This window comes from Anabrus simplex, chromosome 4, assembly GCF_040414725.1.
Source record: "Anabrus simplex isolate iqAnaSimp1 chromosome 4, ASM4041472v1, whole genome shotgun sequence".
Classification (NCBI taxonomy): Eukaryota; Metazoa; Arthropoda; class Insecta; order Orthoptera; family Tettigoniidae; genus Anabrus; species Anabrus simplex.
Window position 1 is genome coordinate 422731904 of NC_090268.1, and position 20717 is coordinate 422752620.

Below are 20717 nucleotides of genomic sequence, written 5' to 3' on the forward strand. Positions count from 1 at the left end.
AAAGGATACCAGGTTCGATCCCTGGCCGGTTTGGTGATTTTAACCATTACATACTGCAAAGAAAATTACAAACTATCAGATATTTCAGTAATAAATCTCACATGGAGTGACCGGGATTTCAACCACGGAACCCAGCGGCGAGAGGCCGACGCGCTGCTGCCTGAGCCACGGAAGCTGGAATATTGTAATAATAATAATAATGTTATTTGCTTTACGTACCACTAACTACTTTTACGGTTTTCAGAGACGCCGAAGTGACGCAATTTAGTCCCGCAGGAGTTATTTTACGTGCCAGTAAATCTACCGACACAAGGCCGGCGTATTTGAGCACCTTCAAATACAACTGGACCGAGCCAGGATCAAACCTGCCAAGTTGGAGTCAGAAGGCCAGAGCCTCAAGCCTCTGAGCCACTGAACCCGGCACGGAATATTGGGTTCTTATTTCATCGAGGATGCAGTATGGAATCCAAAAACAGTTGACCAGGTAGTCTGTAAAAAAAAAGAGCAGTTATGGAGATATTGGCACCACACTACCCCTGTTCTAGGAATCGGATAAAGAAATGAACTACCGTAACCATGCCAACGTCAGCTCCAAGATTCTACAGTAGCGAGATTATCTACCAATATCATAAAAACCTAACTTGTTACAGAGATGAAAATTGGTATTTGGAATCTCCTTAAAAAATAAAATAAAATAAAAGAAAAGAAAAGAAAAGAAAAGAAAAGAAAAGAAAAGAAAAGAAAAGAAAAGAAAAGAAAAGAAATGAGGAAGGATTTGAATTATTTATATGAGGATACATATATCTCAGAAACTGGAGATGTTACAGACGTTAAAATTGGTACCTGGAATCTCTTTTAAAAATAAATGTACGCACTTTTTTGAAAAATCCACTTAATGGGATGAAATAATAAAAAAGCGGGTGAATTTTTAAAATGCGTATCTTCCTCTTCTAGGGCCTACTACTTTTCATATACCTGTGGGGTCGCGGGTGCGAACTGTGTCGGAAATGTGGATCTTACCCTTTTTACGGCTGGATACCCTTCCTGACGCCGACCCTATGTGTAGGGATATAACTACTATTGCGTGTCCGTGTTGTGGTTGGTAAAGTGGTGCGTTGAGTGAATATGAAGAGGAAACACAAACAACCTGTCCCCGAGCCAGATAAATTAATCACACGCGATTTAATTCCCAGACTCATCCCGAAATCGAACCCGGAACCCTGTGAACCGAAGGCCTCAACGCTGACCACTCAGCCAAGGAGTGGAACAGTTTTTAAAATGAGTATATCTACAGTATATCTCATAAACTTAACATGTTACAGGCGTGAACATTTGTATTTGGACTGTTTCTCACATGTATGTCGCAAGTTCCAGATTTAGCTCTGCCAGTAGCTTGGTAATGTTAGCCCCAAAAGTCAATGGCACAAACGTGGTTTTCAAAGAGGTTGGTGTATATGAAATGCAAATTTTCGGCTACATCTTACACTTTAGGGATTTTCACATAATGTCTTAGTGCAGTGTCGAGGAACAGCTAGTTAACAAAGCAAAGCAAAGTCACCTCCGTACAGGCCCTTGGAGGAGTGGAAGGTAAAGGCTTCCACCATCTTTAACCTCGGCACATGATGGGGTAGGTGGTTAGCTCTACTCCCGGCCACCTTTGCCCCCAAGAATTAACCTGGTACTCATTTCTGGTGTAGGCTGAGTGAACCTCAGGGCCATATGCACCTCAAGAAGTGAAAATCTCCTTTCTTAAATTTTATGACTTCCTGACGGGGATTCAAAGCCACATCCTTCCGGGCGAACCGAGCACGCCTTTACCGCCTCGGCCAGGCAGGCCCTAACTGAGCGCTCGAGTCAATACAGAGCCATCTTAAAAAAGAGTATGCGTGTGACGTCACATCAGGTAGCATCCTATTTTTTCTGTCAATTGAGACATTAAACAAAATTGTAAGTTAATACAGTCGGCGATATACGCTCTCTACCCAAACACTAAAAGCGTCTTAATTTTCTTCTTTCCATGTACCCATTGTCGAGGGACGTAAGTCCACGTTAAAACTTCATTATCCACTCATTCGTGCGGAATTAGCATCGCTTTTGTCACGTGGGAAGAATGCACCTCCAACGACAATGCATGCAACAAGATGAAGCGAAGTCATTTAGCTTTCTCTAATTACACTTTGGAGTTCCCCGAATTTTTGTCATTGAACTCCATCCCGTAGTGGTCCTGCTCCCCGGATCTCATGGTCCCAGATATCTACATTTGGGACACGTTGAAACAGTTTCAAGACAGATGACTCATTTACAAATATTCCCGAATTACGTGAGAAGATGAAGTGATTTTGACATAAATACTAGTATATAAACCTGCCTGTGACACTCGAAATAACTACCTATAAAGTAGTTGGAAGTTATAAATAATAATAATAATAATAATAATAATAATAATAATAATAATAATAATAATAATAATAATAATAATAATAATAATTGTACCGAGGGTACACCTTCTCCGTCCCGTCGAACTGCGCGCTTTCTAGAAGGCCATCTGTGTTGTGAATCCTAAACTGTGTGTCACAATATATTTGGACCTTTAATCTTTAGATGTCTCTACTATCGGCGTATGTGCCCCCTCTGGAGGAATTACGGACAATTATCCTTTAAGGGAACTTTCAAGGTTTCTAAACCTTAAGTGTTTGTAGACAGACGGGCGTGTAACAGACTGTGGGACAGAAATGACAGAAAACACCGTTTTTGAAGTTTATAATGTGTAATGTTGTTAGAAGCTGGTGCCTCTGAGAGGCTGGATTGTAGTAACTTCTGGAGCGCAGTCTCCTAGAATGTAAGCTGGTGGTGGTTGGTGATTATTGTTTTAAGAGGAAGTGCAACTAGGCAACCATCCTCTATAGAACACTAATCAGAGAGAAATGGTTGGGGTCCGACACTTCGAAAAATGAAGGTATCGGCCAAAGGAAGACAAGAGCCACGAAGGGCGTGAAAATGAGACTCCCTAGGGCTCCATACGTAATACCGTCGGGGTCGGAAAAGAGCAAGAGTTGACCAAGGGAGGTAGGATAGGGTAGATGAAAGTGAGGCGCCTAGCACAAGTAAGTGGAAGCAATGCCAGGACTCAGCTAAGGTCCCCGTGGTCGCCAACCCACGCTCCAAAGTTCAGAGCCCCTCGGGTCCCTTTTAGCGGCCTCTTACGGCAGGCAGGGGATACTGTAGGTGTTATTCTACCGCCCCCACCCACAGGGGGATCCTAGAATGTAAGTGAGTGGAGCAAATATGTCTTTGTAAAATAGTGTGCCTTTAGAGCTATAATGCTCATTCCTTATACACTATTGTGTCGATAATCTTCTCTATTCTACTTGATTTGTGACTTTAAGCCACTGTTATTGTGGGAGCTGACGATCTCTTCTTATATTATTGTTGTTGCTTATTAGATTTTCTCTCAAATTTTAAACTAAGAAAGAAAGAAATAACATTTAAAAATTTAGTGCTTTAACTTTTGCTGTGATCTTTTCACTGTCCACTCATTCAGGCCAGCACCTTCTTACACCTCTACGTTCCATGAAATCCCCGGAATAATAATAATAATAATAATAATAATAATAATAATAATAATAATAATAATAATAATAATGTGTTCTTGTTTGAGTCATCAGTCCACAGACTGGTTTGATGCAGTTCTCCATGCCAACCTATCCTGTGCTAACCTTTTCATTTCTACGTAACTACTGCATCCTACATCTGCTCTAATCTGATCGTCATATTCACACCTTGCTCTACCCCTACCGTTCATACCTGCAAAACTTCCATCAAAAACTAACTGGGTGTCTCAAGATGTAACCTATCATTCTATCTCTTCTTCTTGTCAAATTTAGCCAAATCGATCTCCTCTCACCATTTCGATTAATTATCCCTTCATTCGTGAATTCGATCTATCCATCTCACTTTCAGCATTCTTCTATAATACCACATTTCAAAAGCTTCTATTCTCTTTCTTTCTGAACTAGTTATCGTCCATGTTTCACTTCAATGCAATGCCACGCTCCAAACGAAGGTCTTCAGAAACATCTTTCTGATCCCTATATCAATGTTCGAAGTGAGAAAATTTATTTCCTTAAGAAAGAATTTCCTTGCTTATGCTAGTCTGAATTTTATGTCCTCCGTACTTCTGCCATCATTAGTTATTTTCTACCCAAGTAACATTATTCATCTATTTCCTTTGAGACTTCATATCCTAATCTAATATAACCTGCTTCCGCTCGACTGCACTCCATTACTTTTGTTTAGGACTTATTTATTTTCATCTTGTACTCCTTACTCAAGAATCCAAACTTTCTGCAGTCTCAAATAAAATAACAATAGCATCAGCAAATCTCAGGGATTTGACTTCCTCTCCTTGAATTTTGATTCCCTTTGCAAATTTCTGTTTGATTTCCTTTACTGCTTCTTCTATATAAACATTGAAAAAGAGAGGGACAAACTGCAAACTTGCCTCACTTATTTCTGGACTTTTGCTTCTTTTTCAAGGCCCTCGATTCTTATTACTGCAGACTGATAACTATACAGATTGTAGATAATTCTTCGTTCTCGGTATCTGATCGCGATCACCTTCAGAATCACAAATGGCTTGGTCCAACCAACATTATCGAATGCCTTTTCTAGATCTACGAACGCCATGTTCGTGGGGTTATCCTTCTTAATTCGATCTTCTAAGATCGGACGTAAAGTCAGGATTGCTTCACCTCATCTGGAAGTGGTCAGTCTTTAATGTCTGTCAGTCAGCCGTACGGTTTGATATAATATAGATGAGTATTGAATATGTCCACGTTTATAACTGCAGACCTTCATTTGGAAATGTATTGTGGTTGAACGGTCTGTTGTATCGACAAAAGGATTGCGGGATCAGACGGTCCTTTTAGTAGCCAATATTTTTAGTCCTAAGGCATTTTATCGTATCTCGGTTACTTATGACATAGATACAAGTTTGGTCGGAGGAGCTATACCAGATGAATGGAGAGTTGCTATAGTAGCCCCTGTGTATAAAGGATAGGGTGATAGACATAAAGCTGAAAATTACAGGCCAGTAAGTTTGACATGCATTGTATGTAAGCTTTGGGAAGGCATTCTTTCTGATTATATTAGACATGTTTGTGAAATTAATAACTGGTTCGATATAAGGCAGTTCGGTTTTAGGAAAGGTTATTCCACTGAAGCTCAACTTGTAGGATTCCAGCAAGATATAGCAGATATCTTGGATTCTGGAGGTCGAATGGACTGTATCGCGATTGACCTGTCTAAAGCATTTGACAGGGTGGATAATGGGAGACTACTGGCGAAAATGAGTGCAATTGGACCAGACAAAAGAGTGACTGAATGGGTTGCTATATTTCTAGAAAACAGATCTCAGAGAATTAGAATAGGTGAAGCTTTATCTGACCCTGTAATAATTAAGAGGGGAATTCCTCAAGGCAGTATTTTCGGACCTTTATGTTTTCTTATATATATAAATGATATGAGTAAAGGAGTGGAATCAGAGGTAAGGCTTTTTGCGGATGATGTTATTCTCTATAGAGTGATAAATAAGTTACAAGATTGTGAACAATTGCAACATGACCTCGAAAATGTTGTGAGATGGACAGCAGGCAATGGTATGTTGATAAACGGGGTTAAAAGTCAGGTTGTGAGTTTCACAAATAGGAAAAGTCCTCTCAGTTTTAATTACTGCGTTGATGGGGTGAAAGTTCCATTTGGGGATCGTTGTAAGTATCTAGGTGTTAATATAAGGAACGATCTTCATTGGGGTAATCACATAAATGGGATTGTAAATAAAGGGTACAGATCTCTGCACATGGTTATGAGGGTGTTTGTGGGTTGTAGTAAGGATGTAAAGGAGAGGGCACATAAGTCTCTGGTAAGACCCCAACTCGAGTATGGTTCCAGTGTATCTGATTCAAGAACTGAAAAAAAAATCCAAAGAAAAGCAGCTCGATTTGTTCTGGGTGATTTCCGACAAAAGAGTAGCGTTACAAAAATGTTGCAAAGTTTGAGCTGGGAAGAACTGGGAGAAAGGAGACGAGCTGCTCGACTGAGTGGTATGTTCCGAGCTGTCAGCGGAGAGATGGCGTGGAATGACATTAGTAGACGAATAAGTTTGAGTGGCGTTTATAAAAGTAGGAAAGATCACAATATGAAGATAAAGTTGGAATTCAAGAGGACAAATTGGGGTGAAGCTAATAGAACGAACGTCCGGCATGTTTTCTGTGGTCACATAAACAAGGCGGCGTGGCTCTTCAATGGCGAAAAGTGTAAAAAATACGCATTTTAGAATCACAGGGGCAGAATTAAAGACCGCTAGCCGAAAGTTTAAAGCATTAAATATCACAGTCTGCGAATACCGCCACTTCATCATGTTGCGGCACGAGGCCAACATTACGATGAGCTGATTGTAGGGCAGTTCGAAATCGTCGCACTGTGACATACGAATAGGCATCGAAATCGGAATAAGAGCGTTACCCTGCATGGCTGTTGTGGTTAAGCGTAAATTAGAACAAAATCCGCAGACATAAATATTTATGACAGAAATCCAAAAAATGATATGGACCTACAACAGGTTACAACCTCATTCTGATCATACTTTTTAAAGTACTGCAGCCCAATGAGTACTGTAACACTATAATTGTTAAATGTAATTAGTTAATATAATGTAGGGGACATATTATTTTCTTCCCATTGCCGTATCATACTGGGATTACTAGCTGAAAGATAACCTTGAAAATTGTCCATTATGAAGTGTAGCCAAGTTTTAAATACCAGTGCTACTGACAACTACAATAAAGGCTGCATAAATTTCACATACAGCAGTAAAATACTCTATATACCATGCTTGGTGTACGTTTGACCGAAATAGATGAATTTTAGTGGTTACGTTCCTTGGCGCTCCATTTTCTTTGTAAATGCGAAAGAAAATTAAATAGGGTTGAAACGGTATTTACCAGTAACGCCCTAGATCATTTGTTTCATACATGTACTAATCTTCCAAATATAAGTGACAGTATTGAGTGGATTACCATTTATCTCTTTTCGTCCTCATAACACATTGTCGCGTTGTTTCCTTGTTCTTTAAAGGAAATCTGAAACACAATGCGGTAATAATTACCGTGGCTATCAGTGCTTTCGCTGTGTAAACATTAAATGGGTTTAATTGCAAACAGAAATTACAAAACGGAATCTCGGCTATCATTCAGTAATACTTAAAATAAGACATATCCTTGATTTTATTACTCCGATTAGTACAACCGTGCGCTGGACATACGGCTGGCATTCTTGAAAGCGAGAATCTATCTTTTCATTTCTTAAAACTCACGAAATTAAATCGCCATGCACAATCTCCCTGTCACCTCAACATATTATGTTCTCGTGCCAACTCGCTTTGTTTGATAACCGTTAACATGCTTCCGCAGGGAGCGCTGATGTCAGGCATACAACCCCTCTATGTTATTCTAGCTCGTTGGATGAGCCCTACCGTCTAGTCTAGTAACCGTGGTTAGTGTGATTAGCTGCCTCCTCAGGAGGACCGGGTTCGATTCTCGGCTCTGCCACGAAATTTGAAAAGTGCTACGAGGGCTGGAAAGGGGCCCACTCAGCCTCGGGAGGTCAACTGAGTAGAGATGAGTTCTATTCCCCTCCTCAGCCATCTTAGAAGTGGTTTTCCGTGGTTTTCCACTTCTGCTCCAGGAAAATGCCGGGGTGGTACCTAACTTATGGCCACGGCAGCTTCCTTCCCTCTTCCTTGTCTATCCCTTCCAATCTTCTCATTCCCCCCTGCAAGGTCCCTGGTCAGTATAGCAGGAGAGGCTGCCTGGGCGAGGTACTGGTCATCTTCCCCAGTTGTATCCCCGATCCAAAGTTTGAAGCTCTAGGACACTGCCCTTGAGGCGGTAGAAGTGGGATATCTCCCTGAGTCCGAGGGAAAAATCGAGCGTGGAGGGTAACCCGATAAAGAAAAGGAAGAAGATCATACATACTATTGCCCGCTGTCCATGTCACATTATTTATTTATTTATTTATTTATTTATTTATTTATTTATTTATTTATTTATTTATTTATTTATTTATTTATGTGTTTGTCCTGGGCATGTATATAATTGGTGAGTTCAGTTTCTATAAGTGTAGTTATGGCGCTTCCTTGAGACGCTCCCATTGCGGGCACTACGCTCGATGTCTCCGCTTCCCTGTGCTCCTACTCCTCTGTACTCTGCTACGAAGACTTAAATTATACTCCCTGTACGTTCTAATACCAGCAGTCACCTAACTTTACCTCCTCTTCCTCTCCTCCTCCTGCCGCAGCCGTTCTTCCCTCGCTGGTCGGCACTTCTCTCGCATGTAGTCCGCCTTCTTAGCCCTCTGTATGTCACGTTCAGCGTACTCCCTGGCTTTTTTCAGCTTCCTCCGCTCATCTTCCAGTTCGTCCTGCAATCATTTGTTTCAGAGTGATAGGCCCAATTTTCATACAGTCCATTTGGAATGTCCATAAATATACAGGTCCATAGTACGATTTCCAAAATGTTATAATTGTTAGGTTCTTCTGTCTTTTGAAGCAAATTTGTGAGTACATTTACAAACTACCTGAAAAATCCACAGTTCTAGCCCTTCAGGCAAACAACTCAATGTTGAAAACTTCCTGAGCTATGAATTTTAGGTAAATACAATATAATCGAGTATGATAATATATTTATTTATTTCTAAAATTACAATCCTTTTCTTAATCATCGTTATTCGGTTGATTAGATTAGTAGTTTGCTTTTATCTACCACTACAAGAGCTAATGTTAGTCTATGTAGAGTTTCACTTAAGCCCTTATAACTACATTCGGTATGGACGTTTTTCAAAAAATTAAAGAAAACCCCGGAGGGTATTGAACCAAGGAACACATTACAGAAAGAATAACGCAAATACGTTATTTTGGCTAGGATTTCAATAAAAAAAACGAGTAAAGGAAGAAGCCATTTTAGACTGCTTTTCCGGAACAGTATTTAGGTCGGAAGTGATTTCCGAAATTTGCTTTTTTTTTTTTTTTTTTTTCTAGTTTGATGAAACTATCCAAGACTCACAGTTTGAAATCTTTCCGGGCCCTTAATCTCTTCAATTTTGGGCATAATTTAGAAAATTGCTTAATTTTAAGTTTTCGTGGTAAAGGGTTCCCTACTTTTTGTGCTAAGAAATATTCTCGACATTAAAAGGATATAATTTCCTTTACGTTGCACCAACACATAGGTCTTAGGGCGACGATGGAACAGGAAAGGGTTAGGAGGGGGGAAGGAAGCGACCGTTGGCTAATAGAGGTACAGTCCCAGCATTTGTCTGGTTTATCCGTAACTGGGAGAGAGGATTTTTGTATGGTCCATGCATTCATTCATTCATTCATTCATTCATTCATTCATTCATTCATTCATTCATTCATTCATTCATTCATTCATTCAGTCATGAGACAGTCAGTCAGTCATAGAGAATGGAATGTTCTCTCTATAACTGCCGGGTTTCACAGCGTTAGGCTGACAGCATTAAATTCAATTCAATTCAATTCAATTCAATTCAATTCAATTCAATTCAATTCAATTCAATTCAATTCAATTTATTTCAATCAATCAATCAATCAATCATTAATAAATGCTATCTCCCCAGTTTGTGGCTATCAGTGACTGGGTGAAAATACTGTTTATTCATTCACTCATACACGAACACAATTCAATCATGAAATCATTCATTCTCCATTAATTCGTTCGTTCATTCATTCATTCATAAATGTATGTTGTAGTTGTAGGATAACTCTATAAAGACTGATGACTCAAAAGGTAGCATTAATACAACTTAGGGAGGGTAAGATACAGGTTTGTCCTAGACTATATAACTCTGCTAGTAAATAAATAAATAAATACATTTTTATTAAACAACTACAAATTCAGAAATTGAGTTGAAATACTTAATAAGTTTCATAGTAATAAGGAAAAGAATGCAGGCATCAAACACATTTGGATTACAATAAATGATTACTCCCTCCCCAGTTTCATTTGCCTGGTGTGAAAATGGGAAACCACGGAAAACATCTTCAGGGCTGCCGACAGAAGGATTCGAATCTACTATCTCCCGAATGAAGAAGAAACAAATAATTAAAAACACAGTGACATGTTTCGCTTTTGGAAGAACATCATATTATATCAAACCATACTCGAAATATTAAGAAATATTAAGAAATGTATAAAAACGTATGTTTAAGCTCAGTTTAAAGTCTTAAATACTTGAAATTCTGGAACTGTCTTAATGAAGTCCTCGCTTCTCACCAGTCTAGGACAAAAATGCTTTTGATTTTGAGTGATTTCAGTCCTTTGGCTTCGTTTTGTTTTTTTGCCTGACTGGATGAGCAGCATTGTATGCTGTGGGTACTAAATGAATGGGTGAGATTAAAAAGGCCAGGCTGAATGACTCAGACGGTTGAGTCGCTGGCTTTCTGACCCCAACTTGGCAAGTTCGATCCTGGCTCAGTCCGGTGGTATTTGAAGATGCTCAAATACGGCAGCCTCGTGTCGGTAGATATACTGGCACGTTAAATAACTCCTGCGCGACTAAATTCCGGCACCTCGGCAACGATTCACTCGCAGTAGTTTTCTGAAAACTAAAAAAACTCTGTTTTACTGCAAAACTATTACTCAAATTGAAAAACGTGCAATTACATACTTGTTTGTATGTCACCAAACTGCAATATACTTTACCAAAAATTTAACCTAATTTAGAAATTTACTTTTTAAATAAATATTATCATTACTTTTTACACACATCTAATATTTGTACAATATTCGTAACGTAAAACATTATTTTTTACTACGCTATACTGTTTATTTCATACGAAGAATCTCTAGTATGTCTTTTGTAACACAGTCATCATCCCTCGGAGCACTTGCTGGTGGACTAGTTAAGATGTTCCCATAAAACAGTTTGTGCTAATCAGGTATATATGGTATAACTTCCACGACATCATCTTGTTGTTCACCTCAATGGGAACTTTTTCGCCGTATGTATTTTGCAAAGGAAGGTTCAGATTTCCTCCTCTAAACAGTCTAAATCTTTCAGTAAGCAAGCCGTCAATGAACTCCTTAGCTCCATCCCTGGCTCCTCTACTTTGAAAGTCAATGTTTGTACTTACTTATTTTGAATGATTCTTTCGAGCCTTGAGAAATCTCTTAGACGTATTCTTAGGCCACCTTTTTTTGTAGTCCTTAATTTCTTCATTGGTACTGTGCTATCATTTTTGTCTCTATGATAATATTACCATATTCTCCTAACGTTAGAAATGCAAATTGATTACAAGCTGAGTTTCAGAAGGAAAATATTCCCCGAACGCCTTCCTTTTAAAACAGAACTCCGAACTTCAATCTCAAATAGTGCCTTAGAAACTCGTTCATTCTTTTCCTTCTTTCTACTTTTTGATGCAAGTGTTTATACGTTATATAATGGCTATCTCAGTTTAATTTGATAAATAAGTGGAATTTTTTCTTTTTATTCTCACCCATGAATTGCATTTTCGACATCCTATTAAAATGAGCATATACCTTAAACTTGTGACAAGTCGAGCAATAATGGTTCTATATTTAAGAATAATGTTATTGGCTTTACGCCCCATTAACTACTTTTACGGTTTTCGTAGAAGCCGAGGTACCGGAATTTAGTTCCGGGGGAGTTCTTTTACTTGCAAGTAAACTTGTTGACACAAGGCTGACGTATTTGAGCACCTTCAAATACAGTACCACCGGATGGAGCCAGGATCGAACCTGCCAAGTTGGAGTCAGAAGGCCACCGCCTCAACCGTCTGAGCCACTCAGCCCGGCCGGTTCTAAATTTAAAATTGAAAGAAATCTGGGAGGTTTTATTCTGAAGAGTTTGCCAGTGAAACATGGGCATCTGCAAGGAAGGCAGCCACTCCCTACCTTGAGTTCTAAAAATGCTGATATTCGATTGTTCATTTCAGGTCAGATTATTTCAGAAATTTGAGTTACTGGCAGTCAACTAACAACTGCTAAAACTGTAGGTTTCGTTCTTGAATGAACATCATCAGGTTCTATCAAATCACACTCAAACATTTTAAGCCTGCCCTCAAAGAAAGTTGTATATCACATTTGGAGACTTTGCAGGAATGAAAAAAAACCAGGTAGTTCTTTTTATAATGGAGGTCTGGGTTTAATTCTTTCTGTAAATAAAACTTATCATAGAATATATACGAAACGAATCCTGAGTATCGGGAAGACAGCACCATCAAGACTGACCTATGTCTTACTAAAAGAAACGTTCTTCATAGAAGACACCAGGATGCAGATACAACCGCCAAGCACTAAGGCATACGAGAATACATCCCAAATTTTAATAGAAAAACGCAGCTATATCTGGAACGACTTTTATTCAACAGGCGCCATAATGACGGATGATTGGAAACAAGTAAATTACGAGCTTCGACACGTAATAACGCGAAATGAAACACATGGTTTTCATCGTAAGTTCTATCGAAATAAGAGATTTCATCACCGGAATGAAAATTGTGTGAGTGTGAATTGTGCAACGAACACTGTGAAAGATATTACGCCAGTATCTGCAGTACAATGCATATATCAATAACCAAACTAGGACTAGAGTAATGTAATATAGTTTTTGTAGTTTGCGCATTCTGCGCATTTTCGCTGATAATAATAATTACTGTGAGAAAACAGAAATCTCACTGGAAGAAAGTTATACCAGGTGGCTCTCGAACGCCGTACTTTCTACTTATAAATGTCCCGCATGCAAAAATGATGATTGGGATGTCTACCAACTGATTTTCACAGGGGAACTACTGCCAGCGGGCAGGTTACGCCAGAATATGAAGAGATAAGAAAAGGAGTGTCGCTCGCAGCATGTTACTCAGCGATACTGGTCTAATGCACCCCTTGCATTAGTAAACATCGTTTCCGACCGCATAGTTCTAGGCTGGTGTATGGTACAGCCGCGCTATATTTGCTGTCTGCATATCAGCAATGGCTAGTGTGACCAGTAGCGACGAATACACAGACATTTAATCTGCACAATCTGGTCGGAATGCAACAGAAGCTCCAAACAGACGTATGCCTTCTACACACGTATTTCACCGAACAGTATTCATTTTTGTTTCATACAAGCAACTCTTCAATCGTGTGGAATGTCTACACCTGTATAAATTAATAAGTTATTAGATTTCCTTTTCTGCATCTTTGGCGTGTCTACAAACAGTAGCGGCGATTAGGGGGTGGGGCGAGTAGGGACAGTCGCCCCCCCCCGCACCACTTTGTGGAGCAAACATTACATTTTCATTCCACTTTAGCCAGCTGGAACTAGGAATTATTTAAAAAAAGCTGTTTGTACAAAACTTGTTATCTTATCTGCTAATTCCTTCGTTTACTTTCTTTAATTATTAACATAATTATTGACGGGCATAAGCACAAATGCTGTTCGTCGCGGCTAACCAATTTGTATAGCACTACGGCAAGTAATGGAGACTTTGCCTGTGCTGTGAGGAAGGGTAGTAGGGGTACATATTGTTTGCCGAGGTCGTGGCCACTGAATTATAAATCACCCACTTGCCACGCGCATTCATCAGTCTGGCAGTCTCTTTTTTTTTTTTTTTTTGCTAGGGGCTTTACGTCGCGCCGACACAGATAGGTCTTATGGCGACGATGGGATAGGAAATGCCTAGGAGTTGGAAGGAAGCGGCCGTGGCCTTAATTAAGGTACAGCCCCAGCATTTGCCTGGTGTGAAAATGGGAAACCACGGAAAACCATTTTCAGGGCTGCCGATAGTGGGATTCGAACCTACTATCTCCCGGATGCAAGGTCACAGCCGCGCGCCTCTACGCGCACGGCCAACTCGCCCGGTGGCAGTCTCTTTAGTGTCTGTTAGTTTCTTAGTGAGTATTCAAATACTAAATGATTTTTAAATGCATAATCATGCCGGGCGAGGTGGCCGTGGGGTGACGGTCGCACAGCTCTGAGCTTGCACTCGGGAGATCGTAGTTTCGAATCCCACTGTCAGCAGCCCTGAAGATGGTTTTCCGTGGTTTCCGATTTTCACACCAAGCAAGTGCTGGAGCTGCACCTTTTTTAAGGCCACGGTCGCTTCCTTTCCACGCGTAGCCCTCTCCTGTCTCTTCGTCGCCATAAATCGTATCTATGTCGGTGCGACGTAAAGCCAATGTTGTAAAAAAAAGGATTCAGTTGTAATCGTATTTCAACGTGAGCTAATACCAACGTTCCTAAATTATTTCTTTGTGTTATTTATTAAGTAAATGTCCGGCTCCATGGCTAAATGGTTACCGTGCTGGCCTTTGGTCAGAGGTGTTCCGGGTTCGATTCTCGGCAGGGTCGAGAATTTTAACCATCATTGGTTAATTTCCCTGGCTCGGGGGCTGGGGGTATGTGTTGTCTTCATCATCATTTCATCCTCATCACACCGCGCAGATCGCCTACGGGCGTCAAATCAGAAGACCTGTACCTGGCGAGCCGAACCCGTCCTGGGATTTCCCGGTACTAAAAGCCATACGCCATTTCATTTCATTTATTAAGTAAATGCCCTGTAGTATGTTTGTGAGACCTCGTGAAAATGTTATTATGCAGCATTGAATCAAAACCTCAAAAAGCTATTGTTGCGAATAATCCACGGGGCAGATTAATTACATTTACATATAAAAACATTCTCTATTTATTTTTTATGATATTTGCTTTACTTCCCACTAACTACTTTTACGGATTTTGGAGACGCCGAGGTGTCGGAACTTAGTCCCACACGAGTTTTTTTACGTGCCAGTAAATCTACCGACGCGAGGCTGACGTATTTGAACACCTTCAAATACCACCGGACTGAGCCATCATCGAACCTGCCAAGTTGGGATAAAATAACATAATACAAACGAAATAATTTAGTCCGGTGAAAGTAAAGTTGGTATTCTCTCGCGTTGAAATTACAATTACAATTAAATATATCTATTTTTTTACAATTGACTTTACGTCGCACCGACACAGATAGAACTTATGGGAAAGAAGCGGCCGTGAGCTTTATTAAAGTACAGCCTGAGCATTTGCCTGGTATGAAAATGGGAAACCACGGAATACCATCTTCAGGGCTGTCGACAGTGGGATTCGAAACCACTATCTCCCGAGTGCAAGCTCACAGCTGCGCGCCCGTAACCCCACGGCCACCTCGCCCGGTATCACTAAATAGAAGTACGGCATGATTATGCAATTAAAAATCATTTAGTATTTGAATACTCACTAAGAAACTAACAGACACTAAAGAGACTGCCATACTGACGAATGCGCGCGGCAAGCGGGTGAATTATAACTCAGTGGCCACAACCTCGGCAAAAAAATATGTACCCCTACAACCCTTCCTCACAGCACATGCAAAGTCTCCACAACTTGCCGTAGCGCTGTACAATAAAGGAAAGATTTAGGATATAAGACAACAAGGCTTGTACAAATAGCTTTTTAAAAATAATTCCCTGTTCCAGCTGGCTCAAGTGGAATAAAATGTAATATTTACTCTATAAAGTGGGGGTGGGAGCGACTGTCCCTCCTCACCCACCCCCTAACCGCCGCTACTCTTTGTAGACACGCCAAAGATGCAGTAAATGAAATTAATTAATTATTAATTATTAATTTATACACGTGTAGCCATTCCACACGATCGAAGAGTTGCTTGTATGAAAAAAAACTAATTCTGTTCGGCGAAATATGTGTGTAGAAGGCGTACATCTATTTCGAGCTTCTGTTGCACTCCGACCAGGTTGTCCAGCTTAAAATAATCTCTATGTATTCACCGCTGCTGATCACACTAGCCATTGCTGATATTCAGACAGCAAATATAGTGTGGCTGTACCATACACCAGCCTAGAACTATGCGGTCGAAAACGATGTTTACTAATGCAAGGGGTGCATTAGACCGGTAGCGCTGAGTAACATGCTGCGAGCGACACTCCGTTTCTTACCTCTTCATTTTCTGACGTAACCCGCCCGCTGGCAGTAGTTTCCCTGTGAAAATTAGTTGGTAGACATCCCATTCATCATTTGTGCATGCGAGATATTTATAAGTAGGAAGTACGGCGCTCGTGAGGCACCTGGTATATCACCAAATAGTTAGAACGTTGTATATCACATCGTAAGTTCTGTAGTACTTTTGTGTTTTAAATACATGACAACTCGAAATATAGCCTACATTGCTTTTGTAAAAAAAACAGTATGAAGAAAAGAACATGCGTACTGTTCTAACTCAAATGGCCTTGAAATACAGGCATATCACTCCTTTTAAAAAACTACCTTTGGGATTGTACACCTGGGTCTGAAAGGAAATTAATATTTCGATAATAAACTAGTTTGCTAAATAGTAAACGTATTATCTAACATATTGTTATGAAAAGTACGTTTTACGCAAAATATAGTCCTTAAACGAGCAGCTATGTGACATATAACGTTCTTCCGTTTCCTGCGTTGGACGTTGTTTTTCTTCCACTACACGCCCTGATATTGATGTACAGCTTCTTCCGCTATCCCTTTATCGTTCGTGTTCGTTGTTCTTTCAGTTCATTTGATTAACCTTTCTGTTCCTGTGCTTATTCAGTGTTAAATGTTAACATCGATCGAGGCGACACACTCCTATCACCGACACTAGCCATGTTTGTTGATGTAGCCTACAATGTTCTTGCAGGGGAACCAGTTTTCAAACAAAAATTTATCTCTGACTTGTTTGAATTTAGGTTAACCTTCTGGTGACAAGATATTCCTTAGATAATATACAATGACTGGCCAAAGTCATAGGAAGGCACTGAATGTGATGTTAATAGCGAGCTGCTCCTCCGTGAGCCCTCAAAGCGGCAGCACTACGGCGAGGCATCGACTCTATAAGGCGTCGGAATCGTTCTGGAGGGATCTCGACCCACGCATCTTGCACTGCTACCCACAATTGGTTTTTGTTAGTTGGTGCGGGGTTCATGGAGTGGACACCAGCATCAACAGCATCACAAAAATGCTTGATTGGATTTAGATCGGGGAATCTGGCCAATCCATGGTCGTAATTTCACTGGAGTGCTTCTCCAATCACCTGCGTGCCACCACAGAGCGGTGACATGGCGCATTGTCCTGTTGAAACATCGCATCTCCATCAGCGTACTCTAGGACCAGAAAGGGATACAGATGGTCTGAAAGTATGTGCACCTCTCAGCGCTCCCTACAGCCGGACAATGGTGCCTAACTGTAACCATGAGAACGCTGCCCAGGCTATAACAGAGCCACCTCCCTCCTGGACACAACCTTGTTGACACGCAAGATCCATAGCTTCATGAGGCATGCGCGACACACTCACGCGCCCATCAGCTCGATACAACTGACACTGGAATTCATCACACCATACCACACGCCGCCACTGTTCCATGGCAGTCCCGGTAGAAATGGGTTCCTGACTCCCAACATTCATCTGGAAGGTGATCTGACTCACAGTAGCCCTTAGAGTGCCCAGTATGGATCGGCGAAGACGACGTGATGTCCGTTCGTTAAACACCTGTGGTCTTCCCGTGCGGCGGTTTGCGCGGGTGGTGACATTCTCTCTGCGATATTGAAGATGCACCCTCGAAGCTGTTGACCTCGGAAACCCGAATTCGCGTGTAATCTCCGCAATGCTATGACCCATGCGCCGTGCGCCGATGATCATCTCACGTTCAAAGTCGGTTGACTCGTGATGTGTGCCATCTTCATGTCACTTGTGTCTGTGACAGACTGCTCAGGTACGCCGCACCTAACCGCAACGCTCAGGGGTCATACACAGCACATTTTCTAATGGGATAGCCCTTCCCGTGACTTTCGGCCACTCAGTGTACAACCTTATTCCATGAAAACCTCAACTTGTCCAAATACTGATATACAACCTTCTTTGAGGCCAGGTTTAATTTAGAAATGAATAGTTATGTTTATTTCTTTTTAATACTTAGGAACGTAAAATCTGGAATTTATCTTAATTATGTGCCTACAGTGCCTACCCCCGTCATTTTTATATCACCTCTTCAACTGATATTGTGTGGACTTGACCGTTAACTTCTTTCTTACTTATGCATTGTTTTTCGAGTTATAATCGGCTGATGATGACCCAGACTGGGGTCGAAACCGGTACCATTTCCACTTTTAATTAAATAAGAATGTAATCTCTACATCTCTTATTTACTTGTATTGAATAGGTTGAACTACCATATTTATTATTTCAATTTAATTGTGAGGTGTTGCTATGAAGTTGTTTACATCTATTAGTATTATTATTTATGTAGTTATGCCCGGACTTTATTTGGTATAAATCGTGGTCTTATTACTTGTGTGTCATTTGTGAGGTTATGTCCTGAAACAACTGCTGTCTGTATAATAATATGAGTTTATTTAATATAAGAACACGTAATGAATAGTATATAATTTATTATTACCTGTATATAATATGATGTATTGCAACACACGGTGATAGTCCAGAACAACGTATCTTTGGAACTAGAGAGTTTCAGAAAATTCCATTCATTGTGAATAAGTTAGTGGAGACTCTCGAAATTATGAGAAAACATGTTGTGTTATATTTTTCTAGAACCATGACCAGGCAATGTATATAAAGAGACATTCGTGAGGGTTGAGGGAAGTTGTTTAACAAGAGTTGTGAGTGTAAGTCGTTAATCGAGTATGTGAATTCAGCTTGTGATTGGTAGTACATTAATATGCTACAGTAGCACTTTTCTTAATCTTCGTAACAGTGTTTTGTTCAAGAGCATAGTAGTCAAGTGCTGAAGATGGCAGTTTATTCGTGCGTGTGTGTAGAATATGTAAATATATGTTGCCATTGATGCTTTCACGGCCCGTACTTATAGACATGATACTTTTTGCTATTTGTTTTACGTCGCACCGACTGAGATAGGTCTTATGGCGACGATGGGACAGTAAAGGCCAAGGAATGGGAAGGAAGCGGCCGTGGCCTTAAATAAGGTACAGCCCCAGCATTTGCCTGGTGTAATTTAATTTCTTGTGGCTATTTATAGCCGAGTGCTGCCCTTGTAAGGCAGATCCTCCGATGAGGGTCGGCGGCGTCTGCCATGTGTAGGAAACTGCGTATTATTGTGGTGGAGGATAGTGTTATGTGTGGTGTGTGAGTTGCGGGGATGTTGGGGACAGCACAAACACCCAGTCCCCGGGCCATTGGAATTAACCAATGAAGGTTAAAATCCCCGAATCGGCCGGGAATCGAACCTGGGACCCTCTGAACCGAAGCCCAGTACGCTGACCATTCAGCCAACGAGTCGGGCATTTGCCTGGTGTGAAAATGGGAAACCATTTTCAGGGCTGCCGATACTGGGGTTCGAACCTACTATCTCCCGGATGCGAGCTCACAGCTGCGCGCTCCTAACCGCACGGCCAACTCGCCCGGTACAGACATGATGCTGTTTAGGCTTTTGGGCTTATACCGTGTCAAAAAAATAAGGTGAAATTCTTTACGTTTCGCAGAGAACTGTGCTCTGCATCATCAGAAGAAATCTCGACTGCCCACGAGAAAGGCTTCTTAAACAAGGACTCTTTAAATTTAGACGTTATATTAGAAGTGGAAATGGCACGTTCATTCGCCACCAGATGGCGACTTCGAACGCTAGCGCTGTGGCGCGTCCTGGGAGCCATCTGCTGGCGAATGAGTGTACCATTTCCACTTCTATTATAAAGTCTAAATTTAAAGAGTCATTGTTTAAGAAGCCCTTTTCCGTGGACAGTCTAGATTTCTTCTGATGACGCAGGGGCACAGTTCTCTGCGAAACGTAAAGAATTTCACCTTATTTTCTTGACACGGCATAAGCCCAAAAGCCTATAGAGTATCATGTCTATGTATACATAATTTGTAAATAAAATAGTGTACTCAAATGACAGCATTTTGTGTGTGCGTCTTTGTGGTAACAACATACTTTTAGATGTTTTAGTATTTTTAGCGCTTCCTTCATTATTACCGTTTTTGTTATTATTATTATTTCAGGTGTGATATTGTTACCATATGTTTTCTCTTTCAGAAAGTTTCTAAATGTATTTACTCAAAGTTAGTTTCGGCAGACAGAAGAACCTAACAGATACCTCAGTCGAAACTAAAAATGGTTGTATTCAGATATTACAAATAATTCTAATGATGCCATAAACTAGGTCACTAAGTTAAACATCACTCCAGTAGCAAAATGATTACGTCTAGTCAAACACTCGAACGTCTATAACTCGAATTTTCGATATCTCGAAGGACTTGTCGTTTCCCCAAGGCATATTTTATATTTTACATGCTTCGTATTTTCTAAAATTCGAACGTCTTAACTCCATTGTTTAGATATCTCGAAAGGTGTTTCTAGCCCAGATGTACAATGTACATATTTTTCTTTCCGTAATTCGAAGTTATGGAAATTGCGCTGATGTGTCCTCGATTATTTTCACAAAAACTAATTCCTGTAGAAGGAACCTGAACTTAAACATTCTCCTTTAGAGTGCATTGTTACTAGCCGCATGGAATAGGAGCTTGAACCCCTATTTTCGGTTACTACGCAACCCTCAGCACAGCGTTACAAACAGAACGGGCGTAGGAAAATGACGAAATTCTTTTCAAAGATATGGATTTGTAA

General features: G+C 40.5%; 1 protein-coding gene across 1 annotated transcript in view; it reads right to left on the reverse strand.

Moving 5' to 3' along the window:
- LOC137500506 (trichohyalin-like) overlaps positions 1-12140 on the reverse strand; it is a 196175-nt gene extending 184035 nt beyond the window's left edge. Inside the window, exons 1-2 of the mRNA XM_068227425.1 lie at positions 12072-12140; positions 8327-8478 (exon numbers count right to left, since the gene is read on the reverse strand). Of these exons, the coding sequence (XP_068083526.1) occupies positions 8327-8478; positions 12072-12140 (221 nt within the window). The remainder of the gene's footprint in view (positions 1-8326; positions 8479-12071) is intronic.
- Between the last annotated feature and the right edge of the window lie 8577 nt (positions 12141-20717).